The following is a 15,464-nucleotide window of genomic DNA, read 5'->3' as shown; positions in this document are numbered from 1 at the left end:
GGTTCCCAACATGTCCTTGAACAGTATTGAGTATTTGGTTATGCAAGCAAGTATATTCCTGGTAAAGAACGTTGGTTGGAATGCCCAGGCCTTTAAAACATCAAGTGTAATGACACTGATGTTTCCTAACAAGCAGGAAACCGTTTAGAAACTGACAATTCTAAAAATGTAATGAGTTACATGTAAAGTAGCATCTGGTTTCATAAATGAAGGGAAATACAGCACAGCTGGCATGTTGGTTAGGTAGCCTACTAGCCTTGTTAATATCTTTAAAGGCAGCACACAAAAAAAAAAAAAAAAAAATGTGTCAATCATCTTTCAGGTGTTTTATTTGGTCTGATTGACAGCTCAGTGTTAAACATTTGTCAAGAATACCAATATGGGTAGGTGGGATACAGCAAGCTCATCGTTTTGCGAGCACAAGTTTATTTAAGCAAGTCTAACGTGAGGATACATTCCAAATTACTAACATACTGGCCGCTAGCATAAAGATGGATTCACATTTTCAAACACAAAGCAAGACAAATGAAGCAATCAGGAGGGATTTAGCTGCTTTCCTTGCCCAAAGTATGTTTGTCAAACAAGTACTCGGCCATGCCATTCTGTGGGGCACCCATGCGGCGCAGGTTGGTCACCCAGTCACCCAGCTCTTTGATGGACTTCACCTGCTCATCCAGGTAGTGGGTCTCAATGAAATCGCACATCTGAAACATTAAATTATGGTTATATATATAGATAAAAAGATTTTCTGCTGTGTATCCACATTTAACTCAAATATTCACATCTTTGGTTCCATTTAAAACTCACATGTGGGTCATTGTGTTCAGAGCACAGTTTGTGCAAGTCAAGAAGTGACTGGTTGACACTTTTTTCAAGCTGCAAGGCACCTTCAAGAGCTTCGACACCACTGCCCCACTCATCCCGTTCCGGCTTCTGGAACACAAAACAGGACAAGAAAAAGATTTTATATTGAATATGAGGTCATTTTCAGCCAAGTAGGTTAATCATGAGTTTCCAGTCTAACGTTTTACTTCAGTCTTGGGGCTTGTTTGTGCCTGCAAAAGATAAGCAGCACTAAAACGCACACACCCTCAGTATCTTCATTCACCCTGTACTGCCCTCCCCACTTGGTCCTTGCGATAAGTGTTAAAATAACCGTAGCATTGAAATAAGTGTACTCAATAAGTGATGGGGCGGGAATAAAAAGAAACATGAATCAATACCCTGACATCTTGAAGGAAGATCCTCCCACCCCGCTGGTTCTGAAGTTTCATGAGCTTCTCGGCATGCTCGCGCTCCTCGTGCGACTGGTTACGGAAGAACTTGGCAAAGTTGTGTAAAGCCTGGTCATCCCGGTCAAAGTAGTAACCCTATGAACAGGAACATAAGAATGGTGAGGTCTGAGCTATTTATTAACTAAGTAAAGTAGTTTGCTGAAACAGGGCTGGTTTGATGCCCAGTATTAAACAAACAAAATGAGAAAGAAAAACTAACATGAGTTTCAAAAGTCAGTTTTATTTATTGCATCATGTTGCATAATAACTTTAAAAAGATGGTCTTGCATATGTCCAACAAGTTATCTACTCTTGCCAGCTGGGCGCTGGCTTTGCATTGTGAGGGCAGGCGGCAAACAGTCTAACCTTATCTCAAATGTACTTCAACCTCTATTAAATTACGTGGCCACCAGAGAAGGTATTTGATGTGTTTGCAGGTACCAGGTGTGCATTTGGGGCAGGGGGTGGGAGTTGTCTGGAATTACTCTAGTTGATTATGGAGTGCCTTCACCAAAAACACATTTTCATTCATGCTGACCCAATCACATTTGAATATGTCCATGAGGCACAGAGACTCACCATTGAAAGATAGACGTAGGAAGCATACAGCTCCAGGTTGATCTGCCTGTTGATTGCAGCCTCGCAATCCTGATGGAAGTTCTGTCTCACTTGGGAACTCATTGTTCTGAAATATGCAAGAAATTATTTTTGAGCACATGCTCTATCTAACCCCAGGAAACCTACAGATGCACAAATAAAAGTGAGAAACAACCCTTATTAAATTTTTAATTCTCCATCAATATTCCTTTATTTGCATTTGTCGTAAAAAAAAATATATATATTCTATGCTGTTGCATTTTAAGAGTCAATAAGAAGAAAACTGCGTCGACGGTTGGTGCACGTTGTTGAAATAAACAAGCTAGCAGCAAGGCCTACACTGCGCAAAGGCCTCATTTGACGACAAATAAACAACATCCTTGACGAAGACGACGTCGGTCGAGAATAAACACATACCCATTACAAGAAATTAAGTAGAAGTGTTCTTACCTTACGTCTGAGCGGTCTTTGTTTGCGAAAAGGATGTTGAAAGGACGTGCGTAGTTAGCACAACAAACACGTTAGCTTGCCAGATAAAGCAATTTGGATAGCAAGGTTAACCACGGCCGTTGAGTTCTTTTTTTGGTCAAATCTTCTTTTGGTCTTAGTGATGAACTAAAGACAGTTGAAAGGTTGCCGTTCAAGCACTGTTGAAGCAGGTAACCTTCACTGTCCGCTATCGAGACGTGACTGAGCTTTTCAGCTTTACCGTCAATCGGAGGGAGGCGCAAAGCATGACGTCATTGGTCCTCCTCTTCAAAGGGTGGAACCGAGGCGCCGCCGTTTTATTTGCATAAAGCAAGAGTTCTCAAATCCATGCCCAAGTTTCATATTTTTCTGGTGACAAGTCACAAGAAGAGTTTGTTTACATTGAAAACGCTTAGTGAATTATCTTTTGTTGACCTTAATTGAATCGTTTTGTGTGCCTTATGTTATTTTGTTTTTATTGTTTATTTTATTTTATATTTTTTTTGTCTTTCTTGTTTATGTATAATTATTGATTGTTTTTTGTTTACAATATTGTGAATGTAAGTAAGATGGAAACTTGGAATTGATGTTTATTGCTGTGAATGTTTAAATGCAAAGTTTCAATTAAAAAAAAAAAAAAAGAAGAAGAAGAGAAAGAAAGAAAAAAGGAACCGAGGCGCCGCTGAGACGTTGTTTGTTGAAATCGTATGATCAGGTTTTCTTTTTCTCGATACGATCGAGTTTATGACATGCGCTTTCTGATTGTTGTAATTTGTAGAGGTAGCAAAAGTACTGAAGCTCTGTAGGCAAGTAGAATGAATTACAGCCACGTATTTAATAAAAGGGGGAAAAAAAGACAGCTAAAAGTAGAGAACATTAGTCAGCTCCTTCAGTAAAAGTAAAATTCATTAATTCATTCATTCATTCATTGAATAAATCCGTACTAAATTACAAAAGTAAACATGAACGTTTCCATTAAATACAGTGATTATCTGCCGTTGCTGTTACGTCCCTGTTGTCCCTGTAGTGTAGACCCCATCATTTAAATTAAGCGTCACGGTGCCTCAAAACTGTGACGGATATTTGCTAACCCAACCCCTACTGCCACCTGCTACACGATGTAAATTTATAAGCACGTGCTGTACAGTACAAAAGTTAAATATTGCTTGATGACACAAACATGCTATGAATCAGCACCAACATTGACATGATTCACATCTATGTTCAAGTCCACTTCAACCTATGAAAATATCAAAACAACTGCCACACTATATGGATTTTATGCGCATTAAGCCTTTTTTTTTCTCCACACAATACAATACAGTTGTGCTCATTATAAGCGCAACTGTAAATTATTGTTTCATTATGCTGTGGTTTCTGTTGTCTTAAACTTATTGTGATAGCATAGTCACAAAGTTAACTGCTACCAAACATAAGTAGGTTGTTTATCAAAAGAAAAATTGAGAAAAATTATAATTTGATGATGATTTATGTGAAACTGGTCAGTGTTACAAAAAAAAGGTTGGGGGCCACAAATCAGAATATTTATTCCTGTTCAAGTCAAAATGTTTAATAATTGTAAAGTATAAGTTTGCATTATGTTCATTGTTGATTTAATGACATAATTTGGTTTTGGAAGGTTTGCAAAACAACAGGCCACTGGAACATTTTGTCTCAGTCTGCTCTAAGGCACTTGAATCAATCGGCTTGTTCACCTTGACAAAAACACTGCACAACAGAGAGACAACAATGAAGGGAATACACCAACTCTATCATGTTCCTCTTTCTGTAAACTACTAAATTCTTATATTGAAAAGAGTTCAAATTAGCCCTCGATTTGAATCAGGAAATAAATGGCTATAGTTAGTAAGGTCACAGAGGATCAAGAACATAACTGACAAGGGTTTTGCTCAAGACAACTTACTGACTCAGGCCTGTGTACTTTTCCAGTGCTGTCACAGTACAATTTGATATGAAGAAACAGTATTTATGACTCACCACAAGGACACGACTACTTGTCATTCATACCTATTACGAAATATCTTAAGTTAAAGAAGGGTAATGGGTGCTGTCCTGATAATTCAGGGAGGGAAAAAAAATGCACCAATACAGTTGGAAGGATATATATATATATATGGAGAATATATATATGCACTTGTGGGTCACCATAATTACCACCTCGTTCTGTTCCTTGATCCATGCTGTAACTTCAAATAAATCTCTTACAAAGCCCTGCATCACTTAAATATCAAATCAATATCATAAGTCCTATCACCGATTCTCACTACCCCTGCTAAACTAAAATCCCTCACCCCCATTTCCCTTAATCTCTCCTTCATTAACTTTCGCTCAGGCTCATAACTTCCACATCGCATTAACATGATGTTCCACCGACTCCTCTTCCTGGCACTCCTCACATAAGCCTGTTTTATAGTTTCCTTTAGGGGTGGGAGAAAAAATCGATATCGCAATATATTGTTGCGCTCTCTGTTGCAATAATTTATCGATACACTGACGATAGATATCGATATAATGTGTCCAGTTGTGCAGTGTTATGTTATAAATGTTTATGCACTTTAATTTGTCTCACTTTACAATGTTTACAGTTAAAAGGCTCAGTGGCAGTAAGGCACTATGTAAAACTTTTGGCACTGAATAAATGCATAATTAGACATTTTCCTTTTTATGGGCATTTGTTGGCTTTTTCAGTCACATATTGTGATATATTGCTATTTTTTTTTGACAATATATAAAAAATCGTAGATAGATATCGTGATATTATCGATATTGTGAGCCAAATATCGTCACAGTATCGAATCGTGGTTTACCCGTATCGTCCCACCCCTAGTTTCCTTGTGTGTTATTGAATCCACAATGATCCAACTTTACCCTTGTCAGCATTGTTTCCTCTTCTCTCTGCCCACTATATATACCCAATTAACTTTCGTGTTATTTTAAATCCTGTACAAATGTCTTCCTTTTCGTTCTCTGTCCCATCTTCCCTGCCACAATTGAATGATTTTGCACCATACAACACTCGTACTCTCTCCAATGGACTAATACTGACATTCATTTCCTTTTCTCCAAAGTTTCCTTTGCCATATTCACCATCTCATTCTCCTTTCACCCCTACATGTACAGGAAGCCGGACAAATTTTACTTGCACGCGTTGATTTACTGACTGACTGAAGATCTTCATATCAAATATCTCGACGGTGTTTGAATGGAATGACCGTAAACGTTCTAATGTGGTTGCTGAATCTGAACATTGAAACACCTTTTAATTTGTCTTTCTCCACCCATCTCAGGGCTACCAACACCTCCAACATTTCCACTGTGTAAACTCATTATCAGTTGCACGTCTTCTACCATGTGTTTACTGCCATTCCAAATCCAGTAACTCTTGACGCTGACTTATTTGACCGTGATCATCTTAGTTTAAGATATTTTAGGAATTTTAAAAACTCCCTTAATTAATGTGCGATCATGCGGCCTATAGCTGACAAAAATATTGAGAAACTTTGGATGCAGCGCAAAGATACAAGATGACTAAGTGGTTTTCTTGTGCAATCACAATCAGGCGGAGTTTACATAATTGCCTCACAAAATGTAGGAAACAAGTACACGTAAATAACCAACAACTCATTTTCAAATCCACAAGATGGTGCGCAAGTTTCGTAAGCTAATGCAGGTTTCAGCTAGTGTTTCCTACAAAACAACCTTGACCCTGACGTGACTTGAACACGCAACCTTCTGATCTGGAGTCAGACGCGCTACCGTTGCGCCACAGAGTCACACTTCAATCCTCCTTTTATTTCTAAATTCTAATTCTGCAAAACGGGAAGCCCATTCGGACTATTTCACACGGCTGTGAAGACGTCGCTGGTTTATTTGAGGACACCACACCAGTAGTGTTCAGGAAGTGAACCAGCAGCCCAGACCCTGACACCTTCTGAGCTGTCGAGATTTAATAATAGTTGCAAATATATACCCTAAATAACGCTTGCCACACTATTTTATTTTATTTAAACGTTAAAGATGGTATTAAAAACCTAAATTTCTTACTGCCACCTTCTGGACAGAAGTGCACCAAGCAGTTAATGAACTCATGAATCTCCAATCAAGTTTTACAATCCGATACTTAAATAATCCCAAAATAGCAAGTTTCAATTTAATTTCAGTTAATGGATGGAGGCAATACTACCATAAAAAGCGCTATCATGTAGCGATAATAAAAAATAAAATAAAAAAAATCTTTAATTTGCTGTAAAAAGACCTTGAACTTCCAGCCTCCCGTGATATATTTCTCGAACATTTACAATACAGTACAATTTCCAATGCCCCCATTCCTCATTACAGTAGGGTTGCGGGCACGCTGGAGCCTATCCCAGCAAATGAATTTGAGCAGAGTACATGGTCGCCAGCCAAAGAGGACACACACATTGACCATAAACACATACAGGATAGTCAATTTCAGAACACGCCCACAATTGGGCTTGATCCAAGGTTTGGACCCAGCACCTCTCGATCGTATGACCGCACTGGTAAAATACTTTTTTTGGTGGTATAAAAATGATTTATCCCACAATTACGACCACGGGATTAAAGGGTGAATCATTGAATCGTCTTCCCAAACAATTAAATTACCCATAAGATTCTTAACTACTCTGCAGCATAGTTTCACTGTCTGTAGAGTTTACACTTTGCACAGTTACAGTATTACAATTTTGACCCACACTTTGACACAGGGATCTTTTATGATGCAGTTTATATACAACAGAATAAGAACAAGACGGTTTTTTGTTTTTTTTAATTTGTTTTTATTCCATACAGAGCGCTTAGTCAAAAAGACCGAATCCCATGTCGTCATCGGATTCTTCAGACTCTTCCTTCTTCTCTTCCTTCTTTTCTTCAGCTGAAAAAGAAAAGCAAAGAAATTGGTGAGTCTTCTGGAATTTCTTTTTAAGTTATAATTCTAGAAACTAAATTTTGATGTATCTGTGATTATGCGAGCCACCTAAAACTTTGTGAACTGGGAAAATGGCAAACTTGAAATGATAAAACTGATGCTCTAAGTGCTAAGAGCCACACCAGGTGGCAATCTTTGACGCTCACCTTTAGCAGGGGCAGCGGCTCCTCCTCCTGAACCAGCAGCTGCAGAGGTGGCGACTGCTACAGCACCGCCCGCTGGCATGCTGGCCAGTTTGCCCATACCTGAAGAGACAATTCAAGAATTGTACCGTATGTTAAAACTGAGGATGGAGATCATTTTCACATAGGTTGGCCATCATCGTCAAGAGATGAGTTAGGAAAAAATAATTATAGGTTGAGCATGATTTACAAATCCTTTTTTTTATGTTTAACGCAACATCCCAACTTAATTGGAATTGGGTTTGTATATCACAATGTTTTTCCCGATATCGATATATATTGCACCACTCTTGGAATGCCACAATGACATGAAATATTGACACTCACCTGCAGCAATCACATCATTCACTTTCTTGCCTTTGAGCTCAGACAGGACCTGTCAAAGTCAATGACATTCATGAACGCCACTCAAGTAAAAACATTTAGCCTAAATACAAAGGAAATTCTGAAGCACCCAAACAGGTACCTTTTCCAAACGGGTGTCATCAGCCTCAATGCCGACACTTTCCAGGATCTTCTTGATGTGTTTAGCATCTGGATTTTCATTGCCACCAAGGGCAGAAAGCAGGTAAGCAGCAACGTAACGCATTCTGTAACAAGTCATTAAAACAAATTTTAGTAAAGTAACTAGGCTTTTAAGTACAATACTCAGATTTGTGCTTATGGTTGTAATGACAGGAACGAGCGTTAAAATAGTGGCCGACAAGCAGTTCCGGGAGGTTGCTTGAATACAAGTTAATAGCAACCAACGCTTTTTTTAATTTCAACCAATATTTAGTTTAGTTTACCTCCTTAACTACTTGCTGAATTATTCGTACAGTCGACAATTTTCACATCACGCACAAAAGGGACAACTTATTTAAAAAATAAAAAATAAAAAATCACTCTCACTGGCGATGCATGTTTCTATCAGTAGGCTACCATGTGGCGATTCTCTTCGGTACCGCGCTGACAAGTTTTACACCTTCATTTAATCAAAACACGTTGTAATCAACCAGTATTTTCTTAACAACATATTTACTGTACCACGTGGTTCATTTGACCAGTTACAAAATAAATAAAATGCCTTTAAAAGGCCACTCACTTGAGCAAGAAAGGCCAACGCGTGTCCACTGGTAGGTTAGCGTAGACAGAAAGGAAGTGACGTCACACAACCAAAACTGACGCACACTCGTTTCTTCTTCGTTTTGTTTAGCTTCAGGTTAAGCGCCACCTGCTGTATTATTGTGCCATGTATATGATCCATCCATGTAAGTGTTTTTTGGTTTGTTTTTTTAATTTATATTGATTAAATTGGATTAAACATATGCTGTGGCATGTCTAGACAGTTTTACCTGGGGTAGCGAAGGGTTGGCAGACGCTTCAGATGGAGCTGAATGTTTATAATCGCCACAAATAAATTATAGCATACCTGTCTGTGGTCATCCTGGGATGGTAAACATAAACATCACGGTAGGATGCAATTTCCTTCTTCAAAAATACGGTTTTAATTAAAACAGAGAGGTCAGTAAGATTTAAACTGAAAATTTGATTTTAGTATCAATATATTCGTGGCACCTCCCATTTCTTGCCACACTGTAAAACCACCAATAAGCCGACACACCACAAAACATTGTTTTGATAAGTTATTTAGGAAGAAATATCCCACCACTAATTATGTGGCTTTAATAATATTGCATTCTCATTTACACTCAGTTTTCCAAATAAATAAATGTACACACATGAAATGTTGCAGGTGATATTTTAATCACACTGCTGTGCAAAAATGTATATTGTTCTTGATGTTATTGTTATATAACACTTGTTATGACAGTTCAAAAGAAGTGTCAACCAACTGGGATTGTGAGAAAATATAATGGAAAAAAATCTCAATTAAATCAGTCATTTATTTAGCTTGCACTTTTATTACTACACTTTACATTCCACACGAACACAACATAGTAAATAAAAAGAAAGAACACATACATTACACAATCCACAGGCAAGTAACATTAACAAGCACAACTAAAATATTTCAAAACATTATCAAAAGCTTCACATATGTTGCAAGTTTGCTCTTGGAATTCGAGAGAGCACAAAGACCAGTTGAGATCTCAGAAGGGAGCGTTGACGTAGGCCAGTTTGTCTGCAGAGTACTGACAATTTACTGTCTGAATACAGCCCTGCTATTGTACTCAACACAGACATACTCACATTGCCCCAAGATTTTTTTTATTAGCAAAAACACTTACAAAAATTGAGAAAAATATCAAAAGAAAGCTATTATAAAAAATACTCTATTGACTGTCCCAATAGGAAGATTCCGCAAAATGGCTAGAGTTGAGTTGACGCACAATATTTTGATGACAGTCAGTGACATTCAGTATGTTAAAATGCATGTGAGCACGAAATCTAACATGCTGCTGTGGGATAAAACCATACAAGCTTAATTTAACTATTACAATATTCCATCAACTATAATATGTACATGGAGTGGTGTGCCACCAAAACAGAACAAGGAGACTGGAGCTTAAAAAAAAAAAAAAAGTAGAGGTGAAGCCCATGAAATTCTCAAAAAGTTTTGTTACTCAAATATATTTCACTGTGCCTGTTGAATGATTTCTTCATATTCAGCTTTGCACAGCCTTGGACACATTCTAAATTGACATTCTACATGAAAACAAACTGTTTTGCAGCAATTGAGGACAATATCCCCTATTTTTAAAAATGCTTTGCATAGATTTGTGTGTACATTTTGATTTTGTGTTCCCGTGAGTCAGACTATTGTATTTATTTTGAGCATATTTCCAAATAAGCTCCATGGTTACTTGCACTACATGGGGAAATTAAAGATAACAAGTAACATCATCCGACTTGTTACAATCATTTTCCGTTACTGGAAAAACAAGGCAGTGCTTCGGAATAATTAGCTTGTGTTTGGTATTCCACTCGTAAATAAGAAAACAGCTGTTTGGTTGAAAGGGTGCACTACTGTAAGTCACCATGTAGCGCTAAGACTTTTTTTTTTTTTTTTGATGAAAACAATAATTACTAACATTACAGTTTATGAAGGAATTATCTGAGAATTATACAAAAACCACAGATGTTGCATTCATACACGAGTGTATTACAGACATGGATTACTCGGTGGATGGCGAAAACACTAAGTCAAAATCATATATAATTCTCTGTGGAATTTTGTGTTGTGACGCAAAGCTGCTTATAGTGTAGTGTGATAATAAATAAGTGTAAATAAATATGCTAATATTCTGAAGATGTTGCAGTGGCTGTATACAGTGTGCTATCAGATTTGTTGCGTGGTGAAATTGTTTATGCTTGAAAATAGGAACCACATATTGTAGTTAAGATGAAGAGACATATCACAATTTTTGATGAGTTGGTTGTAGCATGGCACACCAAACCTCAAGACGACTAATCCACGCTATAAAACCTTTTCCTAGTCTTTACTCATAAATATCCGCTTCTTTCAGGCTGCACATTTATATGTTAAGAACTATAATGAACAATCAGTGGACAGAAAAAGGGGGGAAAAAAAACAACAACCAGTGAAATTGCAAACGTTCCTCGTTAAAGTTTTGTACTAAGTACCATTAAAATGGCCAACTCCCAAAATAATGCACATGTGAGTTAGCTATGCTGACAATTGTGAGCTGAAGCAAAAACTTTCCAAAATGAACATGTCTCCAAAATAGCAAAACGTTCAATGATGAGAGGCCAATAAGTGTTTCCACCGCTTTTGCACCAAGAGTAGCTGTAGTACTGGACAACTCAGCTGGTGGGAACAAAATGTTTCTGAAAACCTTATCTAAGGACACATTCCGACATTTTGAATGGATGTGATTCAATCCAGGCAGGTTTTCAATTACATGACCATTGTAATAGAAAATACAAGCCTGAATCTGTTGCCCTGGTTACGGAGATGGCTGGCGATTGGCAATGTGCGCCCATGCCTTGGCTGTGGTTGTCCAGGACAGGGACAGTGACCACGGGCAAATGTTTAAATGCTGCTGAAAAGGGCAGAAACTAAGCACAACATATATACTTTAGTGTGGATCAACTAAAACTGTGTGTGCGTTAGAATGTTTTTGAGTTGGGATATAAGAAGGAGAGCCGAACAGATGGCCTGAAGGCTAGAGGAGGACAACCCTACTGGGGATAGTTGTTCTGCTGCCGACGCTTCGCCGACCTCATTTTCTCAAAACGTGACTCCATCTCTTCGAGGACTTTGGGAGTGTACCTCACTACCAGCTTCACTGTGCCCTGAGCTGCTTTAAGTAATTCCACAGCTTTCTCATGGTGCTCACCTTCCACACTCTGTAGGAGAGAACATATCACAGTCTGACTGGTAAACAGTTGTTCTATGACAGCAAATGTGACAAAATGAAACCTTAGAAAAAGGATGGAGACCTTTTGACTGTAGGGGGGGGGGGGGGGGGGGGGGAACTTACCACGCCGTTGACGGAGAGAAGCTGATCACCTCTCTTCAAGCCACCGTGTCGGTCGGCGATGCCCCCTGGGATGATCCGTGAGATGTAAATTGGAGAGTTTTGCTCTTTTCCGCCCATTATGTTGAAGCCCAGGCCTTCTTCTGTTTTGGGAAGTTCCACCACACGTGGGTGCGAGTGGCCCTCACTTGCTGCAAAAGCTGCCACGGTCGCCTATACAATTCAAGTTTCCTTGTTAATACTTGAAATATATTGTAACATATTGACTGGATGATCGTACCTTTGCTGTGGCATTTGCTCTGACTTCAGGACTGCTGTTAATGTCCACTGTCTCGTACACATGCTCATAAACCTGTGGCGATAAATTAGCCAAAGGTCAAACCTTGCACTTAATCGGCCGCCAATTATTGGCCTTCAAACATCGGCCAAAACAACCAGCCAATTGGGCCAAATGCTGATTATTTTCCCCTTAAAATGTTATCGAAGAAAGCCAAAGTTTCCAACGCTGTGGAAGTACCCTGAATGCACCATTTTGCTTGCGTAGCATTAGCAACTAGCAAGTTTGTACGTGTATGTTATTCCGGTTATTCTGTTGTCTTTAAGCATCCTTTAAGCTGTTTAATGACACCGCAGTTGGAATTAACTGTAAAACTGAATACAACATTAACAATTACAAACACTGTATATTTAAATACAAAACGTGCTTTGTTTTTAAAACATCGCTAGCTCAGTGCTAACAGGAAGTTAGCAAATGCTAACAGGAAGTTAGCATCGACTTCGAGAAGGTTTTTCCTTCAAATAACGAATATCCACACCCAAATCTTATGAGAACACATACCCACAGATGAATAACTGATTTTATGATAGCAACAGTTTGAGCCGAGGACTAATTAACATTTGTTCACTTTAACTAGTGTCACGAAACAGATTATGTTCAACTGAGGCGATTCTACTGTAATTGACACGAGGAGGAACAAGGCAAACCAAACCCAAGCAACTGAATTATTCAAAACAATCACAGGGCCTGGGCAAGTGTCTTACTTCTCTGACAGCATTGCAGAATTCACTCTGTAAGACCCTCTGCAGGGCCTGCAACTTCTGAGGAGGAACCTCCCCTGTCCTTTGGAGCTTGTCAAGCAGTTCAATGGCACGGTTAATATCTGTCAACAAACAAAGCACAAGTACCAATCAAAACAAAGGCTTTGAGAAAACTAAGTCCGACAGTACGGAAGTTGCATTTAATTGAAAAAGAAGGAAAAAAAACTCCGGCTTTCCTGAGTAATTTTTTTTTTTAATCGTTTGATTCTCAGAGTGAGCCCCCCCAATATATTTACGAATATTATTTTTTGTTTATCAGAATCATGGTAAAAAATAAATAAAACAGGGAAAAATGTTCCAAAAAGCAGAAACAAACTACAACTACAAAATACAATTATTCCCAAACCATTAAAAAAACTCAGATAAACAGAAAACGAAATGCTCCATCAACATATAAATTGATGTACTCATAAATAAAATAGCTTCTCCCCCAAGCGAATTTAATATGCTTTTGCTTGATTGTCTCAAATAGTCGATCTTTCAAATGATAATGTATGGAGCAGCTTTTGCGATTACACTGCAGAGCTGCTAACAAGGGCTAATGTCGGTTTTTCATAGAGAACAAGCCTCCATGTTGGAATCCACTTAACCATTATTATTATTATTTTTTTATTATGTTACTGCAGCAGCATACAGAATGAATGTAAAACTCTTTGTCATTACACATAAACGAAGCCGGCAGTACCCTTACGTTCGCTTATTAGCTACGATACGATGTAATATGACGGACGGTGTTTATATTAAAACTGAAGCAACATTCTCGGCTTCTAAAACAGACAGAATGAATTGCTAACATTAAACATACTACGAAGTGTAGTACTATAACGTGTACCCCGACGTGCTTTGAAACGATCGCGTGTGTACTTGGCTAACGCTAGTTTTCGGTAAACATTTCGAAGCTACAGTAGCTAGCCAATTAACTTTACCTCTCTCTAGACGTACGGGCTCCCCAAGTGACGCCATTTTCCTACCGAGACGCTGTTTGATGTCACGCGGATATTACGTTGAATTGCAGCTATGGGAAACTAAAATCAGTAATCCTTGCTGACGTTATGTGCTCTCAACCGAGACGATAAATCAGATTAGCTAAATTAGCAGGCTAGGCTAGTGGCCAGTGTCATGGTGCGTTCAGATAGCATCGGAAAACAGAGGTGCATTCAGATAGCACCGGAAAACAGATTTGCTATTCCAAAAATGCCATTTGAATAATAAAAGAATGATACAACAGACTAAAGTGACAATAACTATGTTTACTTTGCAGTTCAGCTAATATTATGATTAACTGATAAACTTGTAATACCTCCTAATGGTGAATTACCACTTTATGAACACTCCAATCCTTGGTTGCAAAAGTACAGGTTCACATGCCACTGAACACCCATTGCCCAAGTGCTTCATGCCCCATTTAGTTTTAGGTGGAGGAATCTTGAACAAAATTATTCTCATCATGACTATATTAATATTTAAATTACTCTTTAGAAATAGATATCCATAATCTGTATTTCAAGATATTGTATTTATTTCTCCCCCTCTCACGTTTTTCCTGAGTGGGGCGGCTCCATAGTGCCCTCTATTGGCTTGCTGCCTCAACAACATCATGGTTTGCGCAATATGATAGGCGTACAAGTAGTACTGTACAGTATTTGACTCAGTCCTCAAGATTGGGATGGTACCGCCTTCCAGTTACCTGCTGAATTATAAGGATTTTTATTGCTTTTAATATTGAGCAGAACTGCCTGTTATTAGATTGCAAACCTACTGTAATTAACCAGCAAACTATCATGATAAATTTTGATGGATTCATTTAAAAGCTGCGCTGAGCTTCTCTGTGCTTTTCCCCCCAAGGGATTATTGGACCACATCCTGTCTGTGAGGGATCTGACGCTTTCAAGGCTTTAGCTGATGAATCTGTACTGTCCCTGAGGGATTTGCATCATCAAAGTTCTGCATTGTATAGTGATTAGTACATTCACTGATATATCTGCACGATTCATTTCAAACAGCTGTGAAACTGCTGCAGCAGCAATATAATTTACAGCATGTCATTTGATTGTACCTGTTGGTGGACATTCATTTAAAAAAGGATTATTATCAAAATATACATAAATTGGTCATTACCTTTTGAGTGGCGGGGTGAATCCTTCCTCACATTTGGTGAATGAATGGAAAACACATTTCACGTGATTCATGGGGCGAATCCACATTTTCTTCAACAGCTTCCCAAATTTCAAACGGCAAGTTCCAAACCTTTTGAGGGATTCCACTTACCTTTAAACAGGCGGTGTTGCATGTCATACAATAAATTGACCTAACATGTATAATTGGGTTACTTTTGCTAAGTGTATGCGCATCCACTCGTTTAAATTGTGAACAAAGTGTCGTGTGATTGTATCGGTAGTTAGAAAGACGGCGAAATAAGTTTTATAAGGTG

At 38.4% G+C, this 15,464-nt stretch overlaps 3 protein-coding genes and 1 non-coding gene across 5 annotated transcripts; all 4 read right to left on the bottom strand.

Annotated features, from left to right (window-relative positions):
- Window positions 1-313: 313 nt before the first annotated feature.
- fth1a (ferritin, heavy polypeptide 1a) lies at window positions 314-2,599 on the bottom strand. Its single transcript, XM_077519106.1, has 5 exons — window positions 2,322-2,599; window positions 1,854-1,959; window positions 1,224-1,370; window positions 808-933; window positions 314-704 (listed from the first exon to the last, which is right to left on the bottom strand). The coding sequence occupies exons 2-5, from the start codon at window positions 1,953-1,955 to the stop codon at window positions 546-548; spliced, it is 534 nt and encodes a 177-aa protein (XP_077375232.1). The 5' UTR covers window positions 1,956-1,959; window positions 2,322-2,599; the 3' UTR covers window positions 314-545.
- A 3,462-nt stretch (window positions 2,600-6,061) lies between these two features.
- trnaw-cca (transfer RNA tryptophan (anticodon CCA)) lies at window positions 6,062-6,133 on the bottom strand. The gene has a single exon. It is a non-coding gene; the product is annotated as a tRNA-Trp (tRNA).
- A 1,023-nt stretch (window positions 6,134-7,156) lies between these two features.
- LOC144016958 (large ribosomal subunit protein P2-like) lies at window positions 7,157-8,686 on the bottom strand. 2 transcript variants are annotated; one of them, XM_077518166.1, is made up of 5 exons: window positions 8,575-8,686; window positions 7,957-8,080; window positions 7,818-7,866; window positions 7,455-7,553; window positions 7,157-7,254 (listed from the first exon to the last, which is right to left on the bottom strand). In XM_077518166.1, exons 2-5 carry the CDS (start codon window positions 8,077-8,079, stop codon window positions 7,178-7,180), a joined length of 348 nt encoding a protein of 115 aa, XP_077374292.1. In that variant the 5' UTR covers window position 8,080; window positions 8,575-8,686; the 3' UTR covers window positions 7,157-7,177. The 2 variants fall into 2 exon arrangements, with proteins under 2 accessions (XP_077374292.1, XP_077374291.1); XM_077518165.1 differs by lacking the exon at window positions 8,575-8,686 and adding an exon at window positions 8,382-8,530.
- Window positions 8,687-11,591: 2,905 nt separating this feature from the next.
- Window positions 11,592-14,174, bottom strand: lin7c (lin-7 homolog C (C. elegans)). The gene is made up of 5 exons (XM_077519105.1): window positions 13,960-14,174; window positions 12,977-13,095; window positions 12,216-12,287; window positions 11,939-12,148; window positions 11,592-11,804 (listed from the first exon to the last, which is right to left on the bottom strand). Exons 1-5 carry the CDS (start codon window positions 13,994-13,996, stop codon window positions 11,637-11,639), a joined length of 606 nt encoding a protein of 201 aa, XP_077375231.1. The 5' UTR covers window positions 13,997-14,174; the 3' UTR covers window positions 11,592-11,636.
- Window positions 14,175-15,464: the final 1,290 nt, after the last annotated feature.

This window comes from Festucalex cinctus, chromosome 4 (assembly GCF_051991245.1).
Source record: "Festucalex cinctus isolate MCC-2025b chromosome 4, RoL_Fcin_1.0, whole genome shotgun sequence".
Classification (NCBI taxonomy): domain Eukaryota; kingdom Metazoa; phylum Chordata; class Actinopteri; order Syngnathiformes; family Syngnathidae; genus Festucalex; species Festucalex cinctus.
Note: the sequence above shows the minus strand (reverse complement) of the source record. Positions and strands in the feature narration are given on the sequence as shown.